General features: G+C 44.3%; 1 protein-coding gene across 2 annotated transcripts in view; it reads left to right on the plus strand.

The window, feature by feature from the left end:
• Positions 1-17066, plus strand: part of DIAPH3 (diaphanous related formin 3) — a 789152-nt gene that overhangs the window by 177030 nt on the left and 595056 nt on the right. For both annotated transcript variants that reach the window (XM_069758173.1, XM_069758174.1), the window contains exon 5: positions 13435-13565. In XM_069758173.1, coding sequence (XP_069614274.1) covers positions 13435-13565 — 131 coding nt within the window. The remainder of the gene's footprint in view (positions 1-13434; positions 13566-17066) is intronic.

The following is a 17066-nucleotide window of genomic DNA, read 5'->3' on the forward strand; positions in this document are numbered from 1 at the left end:
GTTGATCCAGAGGAAGGCAAAAAAAACCCATGTGGCAAAAAGTAAGCTCCACATTGGGGAAAAAAATTCCTTCCCGACTCCACATACGGCAATCAGACTAGTTCCCTGGTGGATGGTTGGTGGAGGCCACAATGTCCCAACAAGGCTGCGACGTCAGCAAGGAGGTGGAGGAGTCATGATTTTGGGCCGGGATCATGGGCAAACAGCTGGTAGGGCCCTTTAAGGTTCCTGAAGGTGTGAAAATGACCTCTGCAAAGTATATAGAGTTTCTGACTGACAACTTTCTTCCATTGTATAAAAAGCAGAAACGTGCCTTCAGGAGCAAAATCATCTTCATGCTTGACAATGCACAATCTCATCCTGCAAAGAATACCTCTGAGTCATTGGCTGCTATGGGCAGGAGATAAACTCATGGTGTGGCCACCATCTTCCACTGACCTCAACCCTATAAAGAACCTTTGGAGTATCATCAAGCAAAAGATCTATGAGGGTGGGAGGCAGTTCACATCAAAACAGCAACTCTGGGAGGCTATTCTGACTTCATGCAAAGAAATACAAGCAGAAACTCTCCAAAAACTCACAAGTTCATTGGATGCAAGAATTGTGAAGATGATATCAAAGAAAGGGTCCTATGTTAACATGTAACTTGGCCTGTTAGGAGGTTTTGGAGTTAAATAGCTTTTTTGTTCAGTGAATGTGACCTCCTAATGCTGCAAATTCCACAAATGAGCATTTTCAGTTCTTTAAAACATATCAACTGTTTAGAAATTCTACTGTGCCTAATAATTTGGAACAGTGCATTTTGAGTTTTTATTTATTTTGGAGATTATACTGTTATCATTGGGAGGTTTCTTCAATATTCAATAATAAATTCGATGTGTACTCTAACGGGTGATGACTTTATTAGACTGACTGTCATTTGCACTGACCATTTAGGAAAATCCGAGAAAAATATAATTGGCATAATAATTTGGAACACAGTGTAGTTATTAAATAATTCTTCTGTGATCTAGATAATGAGGGGCCAAGATTTTGACAAATGAAAGTAAGAGCTAATTGGTTGGGATTCATTGTCGCTAATCTCTTCCTTTTTTTCTTGGCTGCACATAATGGAGGAGTGAGCGACTGATGATTCCTCAGAACCCCCTGGACTGATATGGTGTATGTTTGCCACACAATGCCACTATCTACGACGTATGGAACGTACACAAAGGAGCTGGCGCTGTGGATTGAGCTCCTCGCGCACCTAGAAGCACCGTGCAGGAGCTGCTAATATACAATCATGGCTTCCTCTCTTTTATTCTTTAGTGAATCATATATTTCTTTTCTTGGCCTTGTAATGAAGCCAGTGTTAAAAGGGTTAAAGTTGTAGGAGGTAATGTGTCCATTGTGCTGCCCCCACTTACTGCAGGGCTGGTTATACACATTAGATAAAAGCAAAAATAAAAACGCAGGTTCCAAGGACGCGGCCGGCCGCAGGAGCAGGATAGGAATTATTATAGAAACCTGTTCACAAAAGCTATACAGCCAAAATATCGCCAATAATTGTAAGTCTTTATTAAGCAATATTAAAGAAAATGAAGATATATAAATACAGTCCAGTGAGCTCGCTAAGGCGCTACACCCGCAGGAGGAGATGGGCATGGTGATGTACACAGGACTGGGTCCAGGAACAACTCCCACATGATAACCTAAGTCCCTGATGTGCAAGCGGCTACAAAACAATCTAAGTTCACATTAGCGTTTCTGTGCGCAGCGCATCATCTTACACATGACGCAAACAAACCTGCTGTGTGCGTGCCTTTAAATGCGTTTGCGTTGTTTATGCGCATGGTGGAGGTGGTGAAATCATTTCCTGGACATGCGCAGTTTGCAGTATGCCTGCGAATGGAACACATGCGTACGCATGTCCTAGAGTACCAATGCGTTCCCATAGACAGCAATGCGTTGTTTGGACGCACTCATCCGCATGCGTATGTCTGTGCATATTTGACGCCTCAGAAAGTGCAACATGTTTCGTTTGCTGCACACTCATGTGTACGCAAACGCTTGTCCCTGCGTACACAATGTTAAGTATATGTACGCAAGACGCATGCTGATCAGTACGCAGGTATACGCAGCACGCACATACGCTAATGTGAACCCGGCCTATGTGTGATACACGTACAATACAGCAGGAAAGTAGATGGAGAATGTCAGGAGCTGTGGTCATCAGGTGACCTGTTGAAGCGCAATGTAAGCGTGAAACGATCGTCGTCCGTATTTGCTCCACTGTTTTATCTGCCTGCTGTTGGTATGATGATGCCACAATAAAGGATTTTGTTGCACGGGACGATATGTGCCAATCCGCTTTCTTTTCTATGGTAATAATAGTAATATTTCCAAATACCTTCAATTAAAAATGTAGTACTGTTCTTCTGATTTTCTAGATTTCTTTTCCCATGTGCAGGACATTGCAGTGGCTTAGCTTAGGTATCCATGGTTACGACCACTAGCAACTAGCTGTCACTATATGAGTGGTCATACTACTCAAGCGTATTATCATACTACACATACTATTATCATACGTATTATCATACTACTCAGGGCTGCTGCAATGCCCTGCACATCAGGAAAGCGTTATCAGAAGAACTATGCTACATTTCTAATTGGAGGTATTTATTTGATATTATAATTTATTATTACACCTACTACATATAGGGATAGGATTTTTGAGATGGGAATACCCTTTAACACTGTCAGGTTTTCATACAAGTAGTCCCTAGTACTCTGTAACACAGTCTGTTCTTCCATTCCTCAAGTATGAGATGCTACCATAATGAACGGGATTTGAGCCAAGTGTGTGGGCACTACACATTCCTACTTTAGGGACCGTTTCCCCACCCGCTGACACCATGTATCTATGAATCACTGGCCACAGTTTTATCTAGAACAGTTAAGTGTTAAATGAAAAGGTGTACTAAGGCCCCCCAGTGTGTGCCTCTCCTATAAGATATGTGGGGCTTCCTGAGTGCCAGGACAGCCATTCTATCATGATCTCCAATAAAGCCAGTGCACCATAGCTAAATGTCTTTAGAAGTAATTTATTTTGGGTATTGCTTGATGAATAATATATCTCTCTAACTTTAGTCTTTTGATTTATAAAGGTCGCAAGAATACGCTTGATAAATTGCTGGTTCCCTGCATATGCTCAGTGTCACCAAACATAATTTACTTCCCTGCAACTTTTCCACATTTTTAAGTTTACCAAGCAGAATGTTTTACTTTTTTCTGTCTGAAAACTTCCCAAGATCAGGGGTTTACTATAATGAGACTGTGTGAGTGTGTGCAGCTCTCACAGGTAAGCGTGCAACTTTAGGTAAGGTGGAAGCTGTTCTTACATGGACAAAGAATCACAGTGACGAAAATGCACTTGGCTCTGTGTCTCTGGCTATAAAATGGTTATACTGTGCCTGTCAGCAGACCCATTATAGAATATATTTATTTTTTTGTTTAATTCGTTCATGTATTGGAAAAGTATGAATTATTCTTAATGAGTTTATCATGTTTTGCTTCCTTCTCTACCAAACTCGGCAGAGCTATTTCAGTTCCCAGTTTATGCTCCTTTAGAATCTACTTTAAGCTGCTGCTAAGCAAGATTTTTACACTATCGGGCTGGTTCATTAAGACTGGTGTTGTATATGCCAGTCTAAATGAAGGAACATGGTGGGTAACGTTATGCCAAATTCATTAAGAGGTGCACCTTTTCAGAAGCATGCACCTGCGTGGCCCTTGCCAGAAATACTACTCCATTCAGGGACTGGAGTAATATTTCTGACATAAGCACGAGAATCTCATTAACTGAAAACTACAAATAACGATTACACAACAACCACAAGATGGATTTCATCAACCAAGGTATCAATTTAATCAGTATAATGGCGCTGACCTGACACTGTGTGTAGGTTACTGAGCACAATCCTGCTGACAGGTTTCCTTTAATTGTGTAAAAAAAGAAAAGTATTGCAATTTTGTTACATGTTCATGTAACGCCCCAGGGTCCTGGTTGTTAGTGGCATTGCTTTCCTCACGGGGAGCGTGATATCACGCTTGGAAGCAAGGGAAGATCTCTTCTATCAGGTAACCACAAAGCACACAACATGTTCACACTCCAGGCCAGAAGGGGGAGCTCTAAACCCGGATTAAGGCAAACATCCATATATACATTCTGGTTTGGAGGGAAAGTCAGTGAGTAGGAAGAGAGAGAGAAGGCCAGACAGCAGACTGGAGCAATCTGAGGCTAAGAGGAGAGTTGGGGAAGGCCAGAGAGGAGCTTGTCACGGAACTTCAGCTGAGGCGGAGCTGTTACGAAAGGAGTATAGCTGAGCAGACGTGGGAGTCTGCAGCTCCTGGCAGGCAGTGAAGACAGATAAAGGATTGAGGGGCCTTGCAGCCACGAGGGTGCTGCAGCTCCTGGACAGAGTTAACAAAGAAGGAAGAACAGTTTGTAGTGAGCATGCAGGAGAGCAAAGCATAGGAGAGTGACAACTGGGGAGGACGGCTGCGATTGGGCTATCTCGCTGCAGAGCGCAGATACCGGTAGCCGGAAGACCGAGGTTGTATCGGACTCGAAGAGGCACAGCAGAAACCGGCAGGACAGCTGGAATACACATAACTTGTCCGCCCTAACACCAAGGAGACACAGTGGCACATAGAACCCGGGTCGTGATAGAGACCCTGTAAAAAGACTTGAGCCACCTGTCATACGGGTTAGTGTCCCACCTTTATGGAGGACAGAGAGAACTGTGAGGACATTGATAGAAGCCACAGGCAGCAAGGGACTACACCAAAGCGCTGGTAGGAAGGCTTTCATCTCCACTTGGTAAAGGAGACTCTGAACTTGCTTCCTAGCCGGCCGGACCCTGCCTATACCTATAATCTGGTGCCCTGGACTGTGGCTGCCTGAAGTCTCCAGTAAACCAGGTAGAGACTGCAAACCTGAGTCCTCCGTTTCTTTATACACTACCCACCATCACCAGCTACACCCTGGGAGCCCTGAGGATATACTTCACCTGTGGGAAGTTATACCATATAGCTGCCATAACATCACCCCAGAGGACCCCTTCAAGCAGCATCGGTTCTCACTGACCGAATACCACAGGTAGTGTAACGAACACGAACTTTATTCCAAACCCCTTTAAGGACATTCCCTTCTACTTGGGCGCCTAGGGCCATGGATCAGGTCACCGCCACGTGACATCCCCTGTAAGTACAGGACCCCATGGCCCTGGCGAGCGACTCATTCACTCCTGAGATTTTCACATCTGAGGTCCTACTGTATCATGTATAACAGAAGCCCTCTGCCAGAGCAATAGACGTGGAGGCTTATAATAATAATAATCTTTATTTTTATATAGCGCTAACATATTCCGCAGCGCTTTACAGTTTGCACACATTATCATCACTGTCCCCGTTGGGGTGCACAATCTAAATTCCCTATCAGTATGTCTTTGGAATGTGGGAGGAAACCAGAGACCCCAGAGGAAACCCACACAAACACAGGGAGAACATGCAAACTCCTTGCAGATGTTGTCCAAGGTGGGATTATCACCCAGGAACCCAGCGCTGCTAACCACTCAGCCACCGTGCTGCCCGGTTTATGTACGCTCACTCCACACAACTGGGGTACCTGGGTGGTCCGACAAATGTTCCCTAATACAGGGAGAAGTATGGCTTGTGGTGATGTTTGTCAGGCGTTGTGTTATATACTCGCAAAAAACGACTTCAAGTTCGCAGACAAATGGTTCCCTCACAAAGTCTGTCCCACTGCGGACCCAGTCTCGTGGCATTTTGCCGATCTTTTCTTGTTTTTAGAAGTATTTGTCACTGGTGCAGATAATCCTTTTCTACAGTTTTCGGTTCTTTGATTTGTCGATGAGCTTTCTCTTAGTGTGGTCTGGAGCACGGCATCCATCCGTGTATAGTGCATCTCAAAGGGGTTTTCAGGCCGAAATGAAGAGTCAATAAGCACTGAGCGAAGGAGAACCCGTGACCGCACATAGGCGAATCTCATCCTTAAGATCACGTGGGAATCGTGACCGTGTGATTAAAGCACCTTGTCACGACGGGGCAGTCTGCAGTCACAGAGTGACATTTCTGACAGCAGAATGTTCCTTCTGCCCAGAATACTGGTATAATACTACCTATGATATGAATGTGTGTATTTATGTAACAAGCAGGCTCTAGTTGATTGATTTTTTTTTTTTTTTTTTTTAATGGTTAAAATTCCTTAGAGTTGAAGTCTCTGGTTACCATGGCAACCCCTAACAATAAACATAAAAGCATGCGGATGTTATGACCCCATTGTGGCATGGAGCGCTTGTTACAGCAGACAACTACTATCGGCCTGTGAACCCGCCGGCGTGTGCGCCCCTACTAACTGCTCTACATGAAGAGTGAATGAAACATCCTGGGCGGAGGCCGATTACCACCTCTGTCATATAATAGTTTATGTATAGGATTCTCCTTGTAAGTTGAGCAACCCTGCCGCACTTGTGCTGGTCTTCTAATGCTGTCATACCCGCTTATGCCAGCTCTTTTTCTCTTTGCTTTACAATAATCATTTGTTATGGTGACTGTTATCTAAGCACTGGTCTAAAAGTGTGTTAAGGCAGTGATCTTGGAAAACCCTTCTTAAGTCCTACTGTACATTCCCAGAGAAGTATTAAAATAACTGCTCCTCCCCTCCCACCCTGGCGCCATCCCAGTTATGTAGATGCAATGTCTTCCAGAATTCACAGGACACTGGCTGCAGTTATCACATGGCATAACAATCAATAGTTACTGATGGGCTGCAGTCATCACATGGCATAACAATCAACAGTTACTGATGGGCTGCAGTCGTCACATGGCATAACAATCAACAGTTACTGATGGGCTGCAGTGCTCACATGGCATAACAACCAACAGTTACTGATGGGCTGCAGTGCTCACATGGCATAACAACCAACAGTTACTGATGGGCAGCAGTCATCGCATGGCATAACGATCAACAGTTACTGATGGGCTGCAGTGCTCACATGGCATAACAATCAACAGTTAGTGATGGGCTGCAGTGCTCACATGGCATAACAACCAACAGTTACTGATGGGCTGCAGTCATCACATGGCATAACAATCAACAGTTACTGATGGGCAGCAGTCATCACATGGCATAACGATCAACAGTTACTGATGGGCTGCAGTGCTCACATGGCATAACGATCAACAGTTACTGATGGGCTGCAGTGCTCATGGAGCTCCCCCAGACACCGGTCCTCTCTGTCTCGGTGCTGGGGTTGTCACGGTGGCTGCACCCGGTCCGTGACCCTGCTAAGGGGCGTCCAATGAAAGGGTGATGAAAGTTTGTCAAGGGTTTGTGACGCCACCTGTGGTATTCGGTCAGGGTGACCGACGCTGCTGAGGGGTCCACTGGGGTGATGTAATGGCAGCTAGATGGAATACCTTCCTACAGGTGAAGTATATCCTCAGGGCTTCCCAGTAGTGTAGGTGGCGATGATGTGAGGCGCAGTTAATAACGAGGACACAGGGTTGCAGTCTCTTTACCTTTTTACTGAAGACTTCGGGATCCGCAATCCAGAGCACTGCTAACAGGGCTGGCTGAGTCCGGCCGGTCCGAAGGCACATCCAGAGTTCCCTTTGCAGGTGGAAATCAGTGCCTACCAACTAGCGCCTGTGTGTTGTAGTCCTTCCCTGCTGAGCACCACGGGATAGTCCTCACAACTTTCGTATTCGTTCATTCTCTCTCTCTCTGTCCCCCAGTTTATCTGGCTAGGGCGCACCCGTTTGACGGGAAGGCCTGGAGTTATTCTGGGACCCTAGAGACGCCCCTCTCCCACAATTGCCCCCTATGTCTGCTTAGGTGATTTAAGGTAGACAGCCAACCTATAATCAACTGTCCTGCCACTGTTTGAAGTAATGCTTGAAGTCTGTTACTTCCTCGGCGTTCCGGCTACGCGCCTCAGTAGGATGTTGCCGATCTCGGGGCACGAATCCTACTGGTTCTATCTCATTTGTGCTGTGATCTCGTTTCTCACTTCTCCACAATATCCTTCGCTTCGTGTCCTTCCTTAGGATGCCGCCGCAAGGTAGTGCAGGCGCGGCTCCGTAACGATCTGTCCTTTCTGCTAGGTACCTGCCAGGAACCCACCCCTGACAGGTCCTCCCTGGAGCTCTCCCAGGCTGCGTTCTCTCTAACTTCCTGTCCAACCTCCAGTTTTACCAGAGTGTGAGGAGTGGCCTAATACATAAAGCCTTTTGCTACCCCTGGTGGCCGGAGTGTGAAGTGTAATGTGTGACTGTGATACCTGGTCAGGTGAACTCCTTTAGTGCAATCAGACATAACATCACTCCCCTTAGTGGCAGAGCGACATTACTGCAATGACCAGGACTCTGGGGCGCTGCACTCACATGGCATAACGATCAACAGTTACTGATGGGCTGCAGTAATCACATGGCATAACGATCAACAGTTACTGATGGGCTGCAGTAATCACATGGCATAACGATCAACAGTTACTGATGGGCTGCAGTGCTCACACTTCCTTCACACAAGGCTTGTATGCCCATCAGAAATGTGAGAACTACGGCTCCTTAGTGGCTACTGATTGGCTGCAGTGCTCACATGGCACAGTAATGCACAGTTGCTGATGGGCTGCTGTTCTCACATTTCCTTCAGACGAGCCTCGGATGTCTGACAGAAATGAGAGCTACAGCCAGTTAGTGATTGGCTGCAGTGGTTATGGGGCATAACAATGTCCGGGCCCTGGTAGATTCCTCTCCGATATCACTGTAATGTAGTAGAGTGGAGTACAGTGTTTACGTGGGGTTGTCACAGTAGCGAGCACCCCTCCTTTAAGGATGTTTGATCAGATCTGATCCCACACAGAAGACCATCATACGACAGTATCATTGTGAAGACGCCTTCTTATGTCACCGGCCGGTGCTGTATAACTGATGTCTGTGTTCTCCACCCCAGAATCCTATTTCTCAGTGTTCTGTAGAAATGTTCCGTCGTTTCGCCCTCCTGGAGGTTTTCTGTGAGTAGCGGCTTCACGTGTTTCGTTCGCGACTGCAAGAGAAGCCTTGCAGTAAGGAAGCGGCATAATTGAATTATTTGATGTAGTGTGGAAAGGCTGGCCATATGGAGTAATGAATGCAGATTGAAGCCTTTCTTAGCCGCAGATTCTAGATTGAACATTCTGCTCATCTGAAATTCCATTTTTTTGTTCATTTCCTTTTCTTTGGTAAAATAAAAGATAACACAAACAAAAAGATTGAATTACTGGGCAATTTCACATGAATCGTATCATGTTACATGGCTAGTAACGTAGGGATACGGGAGAGCGCGTCGGATCCACTTTCCAGCTCTGCATACATCCAACAATTAATTTAATATGGTTTTGTAGGGTAATCTGATTGCGGGGCTGCCTGGGGCCTCCATTATGCATCCTGGCATATTGCATTCTATTTTAATCTTTGAGGAAGATATAAAATTTGCGACAATGTTTTAGAAGCTAATTGAACACAGTCTGTTGGAAATAAAAAAGAACATAATGTTATGACAACCAATTTGGATTCATTATGTGAGAGGATATCGAGAATGGATCTATCGGTGTCCAATTTCTTCATCTTCTCTGGCTTATTCGGATGTTGTATGAAAGACATCAGTGTTTGGAGAGACCTGGGAGTTCTCCCACGCTCAGGTATCCGGTGATACATGATAAAACCACCCTCCATCATAAACTGCCACATAGAAACTGTGATCACTCACTGGCATTCTCTGCTCCTTAACGTTCTTACCTAAAATGTTGTCTTTGAGAAAAGAATATAGTAGGTCCGTCTTTTTTATTATTTAAGCTAAAGCAAAACAAGAAATAAACATTACCTACATATACTTAAATACTTTTGTTTTTGATTTTTTATGGCTTTTTATATATCTGAATTTGGTTTGAAAAACAAATTCACAATTTTTATGACCATGTCCTCTACCTTCATGCCATGTTTGGAATATGAGTCTTTCCTCCATTGATGGAACCCTGTGTCAGTAAGTAGGTTTGGTATTGCACATGAGACCCCACTAATCCATTCTTTGGTGTCCTGTAAGAAACTTTCCCATTAATTTTTTCTCAATCTAACCCCATAGATTGGTCTCACTTTTCACTTCATGAGTCCCCTTTTGCCCAGCCTTCCAGCTCCTGTTTGCGAGAAAGTGGTCTTGCTGCTGGTCTGAACGGTGTACCCTCCGATACTGGGAAAGTAGAATGCCACTAAAGCTGATGAGATCATGAGCTCTGGCAGTTAAAACTTTTTTAGATCACAGCTTATAAGCTACTCATGCTCAGCCACTACCGATATGCTGTAGTGGTGGCTGGTAACCTAGACAACGAGGATTAAACAAATTTAAAGTCCCTCCATTATATACAGTATATAACGCTTTACACTGACCCCAGATCACCTTGCCGACACCAAGAGCCCGAAAAAAGTCTACCTTTGCTATGAGGTGCCGCCCAACTTTATGGGGCTTACTGTCGACTCTGTCAGGGAGGGATGAGAATGCAGCAGTTTCTGGAGGGGAATAGACTGTAGTGGTCCGCTCTGCCGGATGATCAGTATACAGTGAGTGGGATGGAGGGTTGCTTTCTCTGGATCCTACTTTGTTGGGGGGGATTTGATTTATGGACAATATATTACCTGAGCAGTTACATTTATGGAGGTTCCATTGGTCGAGACACAAAGGATGCCAGGAAGGAAGGAAGGCGACGTTCGGGCAGCTGTTTTCCAGCAATGTCCTCCCGTGGATCTGGAGGGTCTGGACATCTGCGGTATCCCACTGTGTACGCATAGAGCGGGAGTCACTGCCCTCCATAGGCGATCTCTCACACTGATATTGTTGGTCACGCAGGTTGTCTAAAGCAGGTAGAAAAGCCTGGATGCTATAAGTAATACATCAGAATACAAGGACGTGTGTCTGGCGCTGCTAATGTTGATCTTGCAGAGAGATTTGTACATTTGCTTTCCCGTTTCCCCTCTAACAGCTATCTGTTTATTCTGTTGCTATGGTTTTGATTTTTGGCCTTAGAGAAACCACAGGAGACGGCACAATTTCATGTGCATTGACTGATTTTTAAGAACCCCCATAAACTCACGCAGTCACATGTCTTATAATGAAATAATGACTGCGAGCAGCAGGTTTTGTTTTTGTCCACCAGATTTTCAGCAAAGTAGCTTTTTATCCTTCATTGAACCAGTAAATAGTGGTTAGCAGATCGGGAAATCAATGTTTATTTAATAAGCTTCCCAAGCTTTCACCAGTTATTACTCCTTAGAATGGAAAGTTTCCACTGTTCGTGCTATGTAAATAACGCTCTCCGCCAGTGTGTTCCACTATGGTAGTAAATAATGCCCAACCATGGAGTTTCCATGCTGCTACATGAGGGAAGTCTGGCTGTAAAAAAAAAAAAAAATACTGAGAACCAGCACTTCCCTTAGCAAATCTGGCTTACCAGAGAGCATCCAAACACTGGTCACACATGAGAAGGCTGTGAGCTTCCAGCTGTGTGCCCACCTTCTAAACCTACAGATTCAGATTGGCCTAGCATGTAGGGTTGGGGTCTCCTAAACCTACAGACTCAGATTGGCCTAGCACATAGAATTGGGGTCTCATAAACCTACAGACTCGGATTGGCCTAGCGCATAGGATTGGGGTCTCCTAAACCTACATACTCTGATTGGCCTAGCACGTAGGATTGGAGTCTCCTAAACCTACAGACTCTGATTGGCCTAGCACATAGAATTGGAGTCTCCTAAACCTACAGACTCGGATTGGCCTAGCACGTAGGATTGGGGTCCCCTAAACCTACAGACTCGGATTGGCCTAGCACATAGGATTGGAGTCTCCTAAACCTACAGACTCTGATTGGCCTAGCACATAGGATTGGAGTCTCCTAAACCTACAGACTCGGATTGGCCTAGCACGTAGGACTGGGGTCTCCTAAACCTACAGACTCTGGCCTAGCACATAGGATTGGAGTCTCCTAAACCTACAGACTCGGATTGGCCTAGCACGTAGGATTGGGGTCTCCTAAACCTACAGACTCGGATTGGCCTAGCACGTAGGATTGGGGTCTCCTAAACTTACAGACTCGGATTGGGGTCTCCTAAACCTACAGACTCGGATTGGCCTAGCACATAGGATTGAGGCTTATGTTGATTTATTTGTGATGAGTATTAAAACACGGTCAACCATATCTTGGTACCTGCCTCAAATAGTCAATGACTCCATCAGCGCAAATTTTGTTTTTCAGTGCTTCTGACATAATTCCCTACAGAATGACGAGTGGAGAAAACATGATGTGAACATGGCCTTAAACTAATTTTACCCCTTGGGATGTTCTTGGGCCATATAAGGTTGTTGGCTGATCCTACCAAAATCGTGGTGTTTTGTAAATTGTTGATGTATATTGTCATCTTTTATCTGCATATTGTATAAAGAGGAAGGGAGAAACTGAAGCTCACAGGAATCTGATTCCTTAACTAATTTTCCTATGTTTTTGGAACCATTTGTGAAAAATTAGTGTTGATGTGAGGGAGCCACCATCAGTTCTCTTGATTGTGAGCCGTCACTGGGGACAGTCACTAATAATGTTTGCAAAATGGCACTATATAAGCATGAGAAATAAGTTATGATTTTTTTGTTACCAAGGTCATTCGTTTTATTTGGAAGGGATATTTCCATTTTATCGGATTTGTGATCACCTCTTATTTTCAGTAATGTAACATAGGGCTCTTTTCACAAGATAAATGAGGTTCCTACTTCCAATACCTGCACCCATTAGGCATTTATGGTAGAGATTGGAGTACCCTTTGTAAGCTAGCTATTTCATTGAGCTGCGAAAAAAGCAAAAAGCGTGAAATATAATACAATCGTTTTGTAGATCTTTTGACATGAACATAGAAGAATTGCCTCATGTTGGTTTGGCTCAAGACTTCTCCATGTTGCCATGTGCTATAACCATGTAGTCCATGTGCTCGGATTGGCCATGTGGGCTTATTCCAGGGATTTCTATGCTCATATGGGGATTAGGCTGGACTTTTTTTTTACTAATCTTAAAATGTCTAACGCCCTGTATACAAATCCTGTATGGCAGGAGACCAGCTGACCGATACCTTTGGATACAGATTGTCCTTTTGCTGGAGCAGTTCCAGGAGAACTTCTTGTAGGCTCCATCAAGAAGGCAGAGAATTTTACTTGTAAATGAGTGGTGTGATCAGGTCGTGGGTTTCAGCTCAAATATGTATTCTCGAAAAGTTGTAAGAAAAAGTTGTTCACGTAGTGCTGTATGCATGTGATATGTGCAGGGATGATTGCTCAGTCTGATTTGCATCTTGTTACAGGGGAGCCTCAAGAGCAGCAGACAGATCTCGCCGCAGGAATTCATTCATGAGCTGAAATCGGGCTCCACAGATGAAAGGCTCGTCTCTTACTTAGACTCCCTCCGTGTCTCTCTGACCAGCAACCCTGTCAGGTACTCTCCATGAATTAACAATATGTGGTTTTCTGTGAGTGTTTCATGTCTGGGCAGTTAACATTCATCTAGGAGTCTGTCTGTGACCTATATCATGTTTCTGTCAAATTGTACAAGGTTTACATTAAAATGCATAAAATCAAGAATTAGAAATATGATGGTGGTCATTATTACAGGAGCGAATAGATTGATGTAGACGGGTAGTATGGGAGATGTTAGGCCCCTTTCACACATCAGTTTTTTGCTATCAGTCGCAATCCGTCGAATTTTGAAAAAAAAAACAAAAAACGGATCCGGCGACTGATGCTGCCGGATCCGTTTTTTTCTCATAGACTTGTATTAGCGACGGATTGCCTCACGTTTCATCCATCATTCGCCGGATCTGTCGAAAATTTTAACCGGCGGCCAGAGACAACAAGCAAAGTACATTTTTTTGTGTCCGTCGAAAAAACAGACAGTGGATTCCGTTTTTTTTTTTTTAACTGATCATTCTCTGATCCAATTAGGCACATCCGCTAGTCGGATCTGTCGAAACGGATCCCTCTATCTGTTGAGCCAACGGATTGTGACTGATGGCAAAAAACTGATGTGTGAAAGGGTCTTAGTTGGGGAATGTTTCTTGTTTCTCTATTTTCTAATTTCAAAATTATATAAAAATTCTAGTAATACACAGGTGAGGAAAAAAGTAACAATGTTTAGAACTTTGAACCAGTTTGAACTTTACTTTGAACCAGTTACAGAAGAAGTAATCAGGCTCCTTGCATCTTCTCGCCCAACCACTTGCACCAGTGACCCCATTCCGTCACATCTCCTCCAGTCCCTTTACCCGGCTGTCACCTCTCACCTAACAAAAGTATTCAACCTTTCTCTCACTTCCGGTATTTTTCCATCCTCATTTAAGCATGCCATCATACATCCATTACTTAAAAATACCATCCCTTGATCAAAATTGTGCCGCTAATTATAGACCTGTCTCTAATCTTCCCTTCATCTCTAAACTCCTCGAACGCCTGGTCCACTCCCGTCTTACCCGCTATCTCTCAGATAGCTCTCTTCTAGACCCTCTTCAATCTGGTTTCCACTCTTTACACTCTACTGAAACTGCCCTCACTAAAGTCTCTAATGACCTAACAGCTAAATCTATTGGTCACTACTCCATGCTAATTCTCTTGGATCTCTCCGCAGCATTCGACACTGTGGATCATCAGCTCCTCCTCACAATGTTCCGCTCCATCGGCCTCAAGGACACCATTCTCTCCTGGTTCTCCTCCTATCTCTCTGACCACTCCTTCACTGTATCTTTTGCTGGTTCCTCCTCCTCTCAACTGCCCCTTACTGTTGGGTTCCTCAAGGATCAGTTCTAGGCCCCCTCCACTTCTCTTTGTATACTGCCCCTATTGGACAAACAATCAGTAGATTTGGCTTCCAGTACCATCTCTATGCTGATGACACCCAATTATACACTTCTCCTGTTATTACGCCGACCTTTTTAGAAAACACCTGTGATTGTCTTACCGCTGTCTCTAACATCATGTCCTCCCTCTATCTGAAACTGAACCTGTCAAAAACTGAACTCCTCGTGTTTTCTCCCTCTATTAACCTACCTTTGCCTGACATTGCCATCTCCGTGTGCGGTTCCACCATTACTCCAAAGCAACATGCCCGCTGCCTTGAGGTCATACTTGATTCTGAACTTTCTTTCACTCCCACATCCGATCACTGGCTCGCTCTTCTTATCTCCATCTCAAAAACATTTCTAGAATTCACCCTTTTCTTACTTTCGACTCTGCAAAAACTCTCACTGTTTCACTCATTCATTCTCGTCTGAACTATTGTAACTCTCTACTAATCGTCCTCCCTCTTACCAAACTCTCCCCGCTCCAATCTGTCCTGAATGCTGCAGCCAGGATCATATTCCTCACCAACCGTTACACCGATGCCTCTACCTTGTGCCAGTCATTATACTGGTTACCCATCTACTCAAGAATCCATTACAAAACTACTACCCTCATCCACAAAGCACTCCATGGCTCAGCACCACCCTACATCTCCTCTCTGGTCTCAGTCTACCACCCTACCCGTGCCCTCCGCTCCGCTAATGACCTCAGGTTAGCATCCTCAATAATCAGACCCTCCCACTCCCGTCTCCAAGACTTTGCACGTGCTGCGCCGATTCTTTGGAATGCACTACCTAGGTTAATACGATTAATCCCCAATCCCCACAGTTTTAAGCGTACCCTAAAAACTCATTTGTTCAGACTGGCCTACTGCCTCAATGCATTAACCTAACTATCCCTGTGTGGCCCATTAAAAAAACAAAAAAACAAAACAAAACATAATTGGGTTCCTCGCATCATGTTCTCATTCACTTTATGCAGTTAATAGCCCTCTGTGTCTGTACTGCTACATACTTAGGCAGTTAACTGGTTCATGCAGCTTTACATGAACACCTGATCCTTACACTATGGCTGGTCCAACTAACTAAAGCAATTGTTACCATCCACCTCTCGTGTCTTTCCTTTTTCCTCATAGTTTGTAAGCTTGCGAGCAGGGCTCTCATTCCTCTTGGTATCTATTTTGAACTGTGATTTCTGTTATGCTGTAATGTCTATTGTCTGTACAAGTCCCCTCTATAATTTGTAAAGTGCTGCGGAATATGTTGGCGCTAAATAAATAAAATTATTATTATTATTAGAACTTGTGACTTTCAGGCTCTATATCTCACCATCCACTACTACATCGAATGTGAGATTACCATCACTTTATAGACAATCCTCTTGGCTATCTCTTACTACATAAATTAGACTTGTTTTTATTTAGCATATGATATGCAGATTGTGTCCATCCATTCACAAGCCAAGAGGTGGATGTTCAGGCAAAATATCGGAGTCAACAAGTCTGTTCGTCACAAGGTGTATCAGTTCTGGCACGACAAACACAGCAGTGGCAGCGGCTCGTATGCTGTATAATAGTGAGATCACGTCCATGCAAGCACCATGTGATGCACATTACACCAGTTTTGAAAGGTGGCCCCAAAAAAGATGAAGCCTCAACTGCAATATCGCCATGAGAAGTGTTGCTTGAGTTTGCAATAAAGTACAAAAAGTGGAAAGTATAAGATTGGAAACAGGTGATTTGGAGCAATGAGATGAAAGTCAATAGACTGGGCTTTGATAGGTGCAAATGGGTCTGGAAGATGGGGTTAACGGATCGCGAAATTGAAGGAACTGTCAAGTTTGGAGGAATCCTGATATGTGGTTGTTTCATAGCCAAAGGCGTTGGATACCTGACCAGGATCAATGTTGGTCTCAGTGCTGAGCTGTATCTGAGTATCCTACAAGATGAGCTACTTTATACTCTTAAGTACTGTGGGTATGAAAAGGACGACTCGGTGTTCCAGCAGGATAATGACCCGAAGCATATGTCGAGATTGCAAAGAAATGAATCATTGGCAGGGAAGTAGAAGTTTGTTTGCCCACGCAGTGTCCAGACCCCAACCCA

This window comes from Ranitomeya imitator, chromosome 3 (assembly GCF_032444005.1).
Source record: "Ranitomeya imitator isolate aRanImi1 chromosome 3, aRanImi1.pri, whole genome shotgun sequence".
In the NCBI taxonomy this organism is placed as follows: domain Eukaryota; kingdom Metazoa; phylum Chordata; class Amphibia; order Anura; family Dendrobatidae; genus Ranitomeya; species Ranitomeya imitator.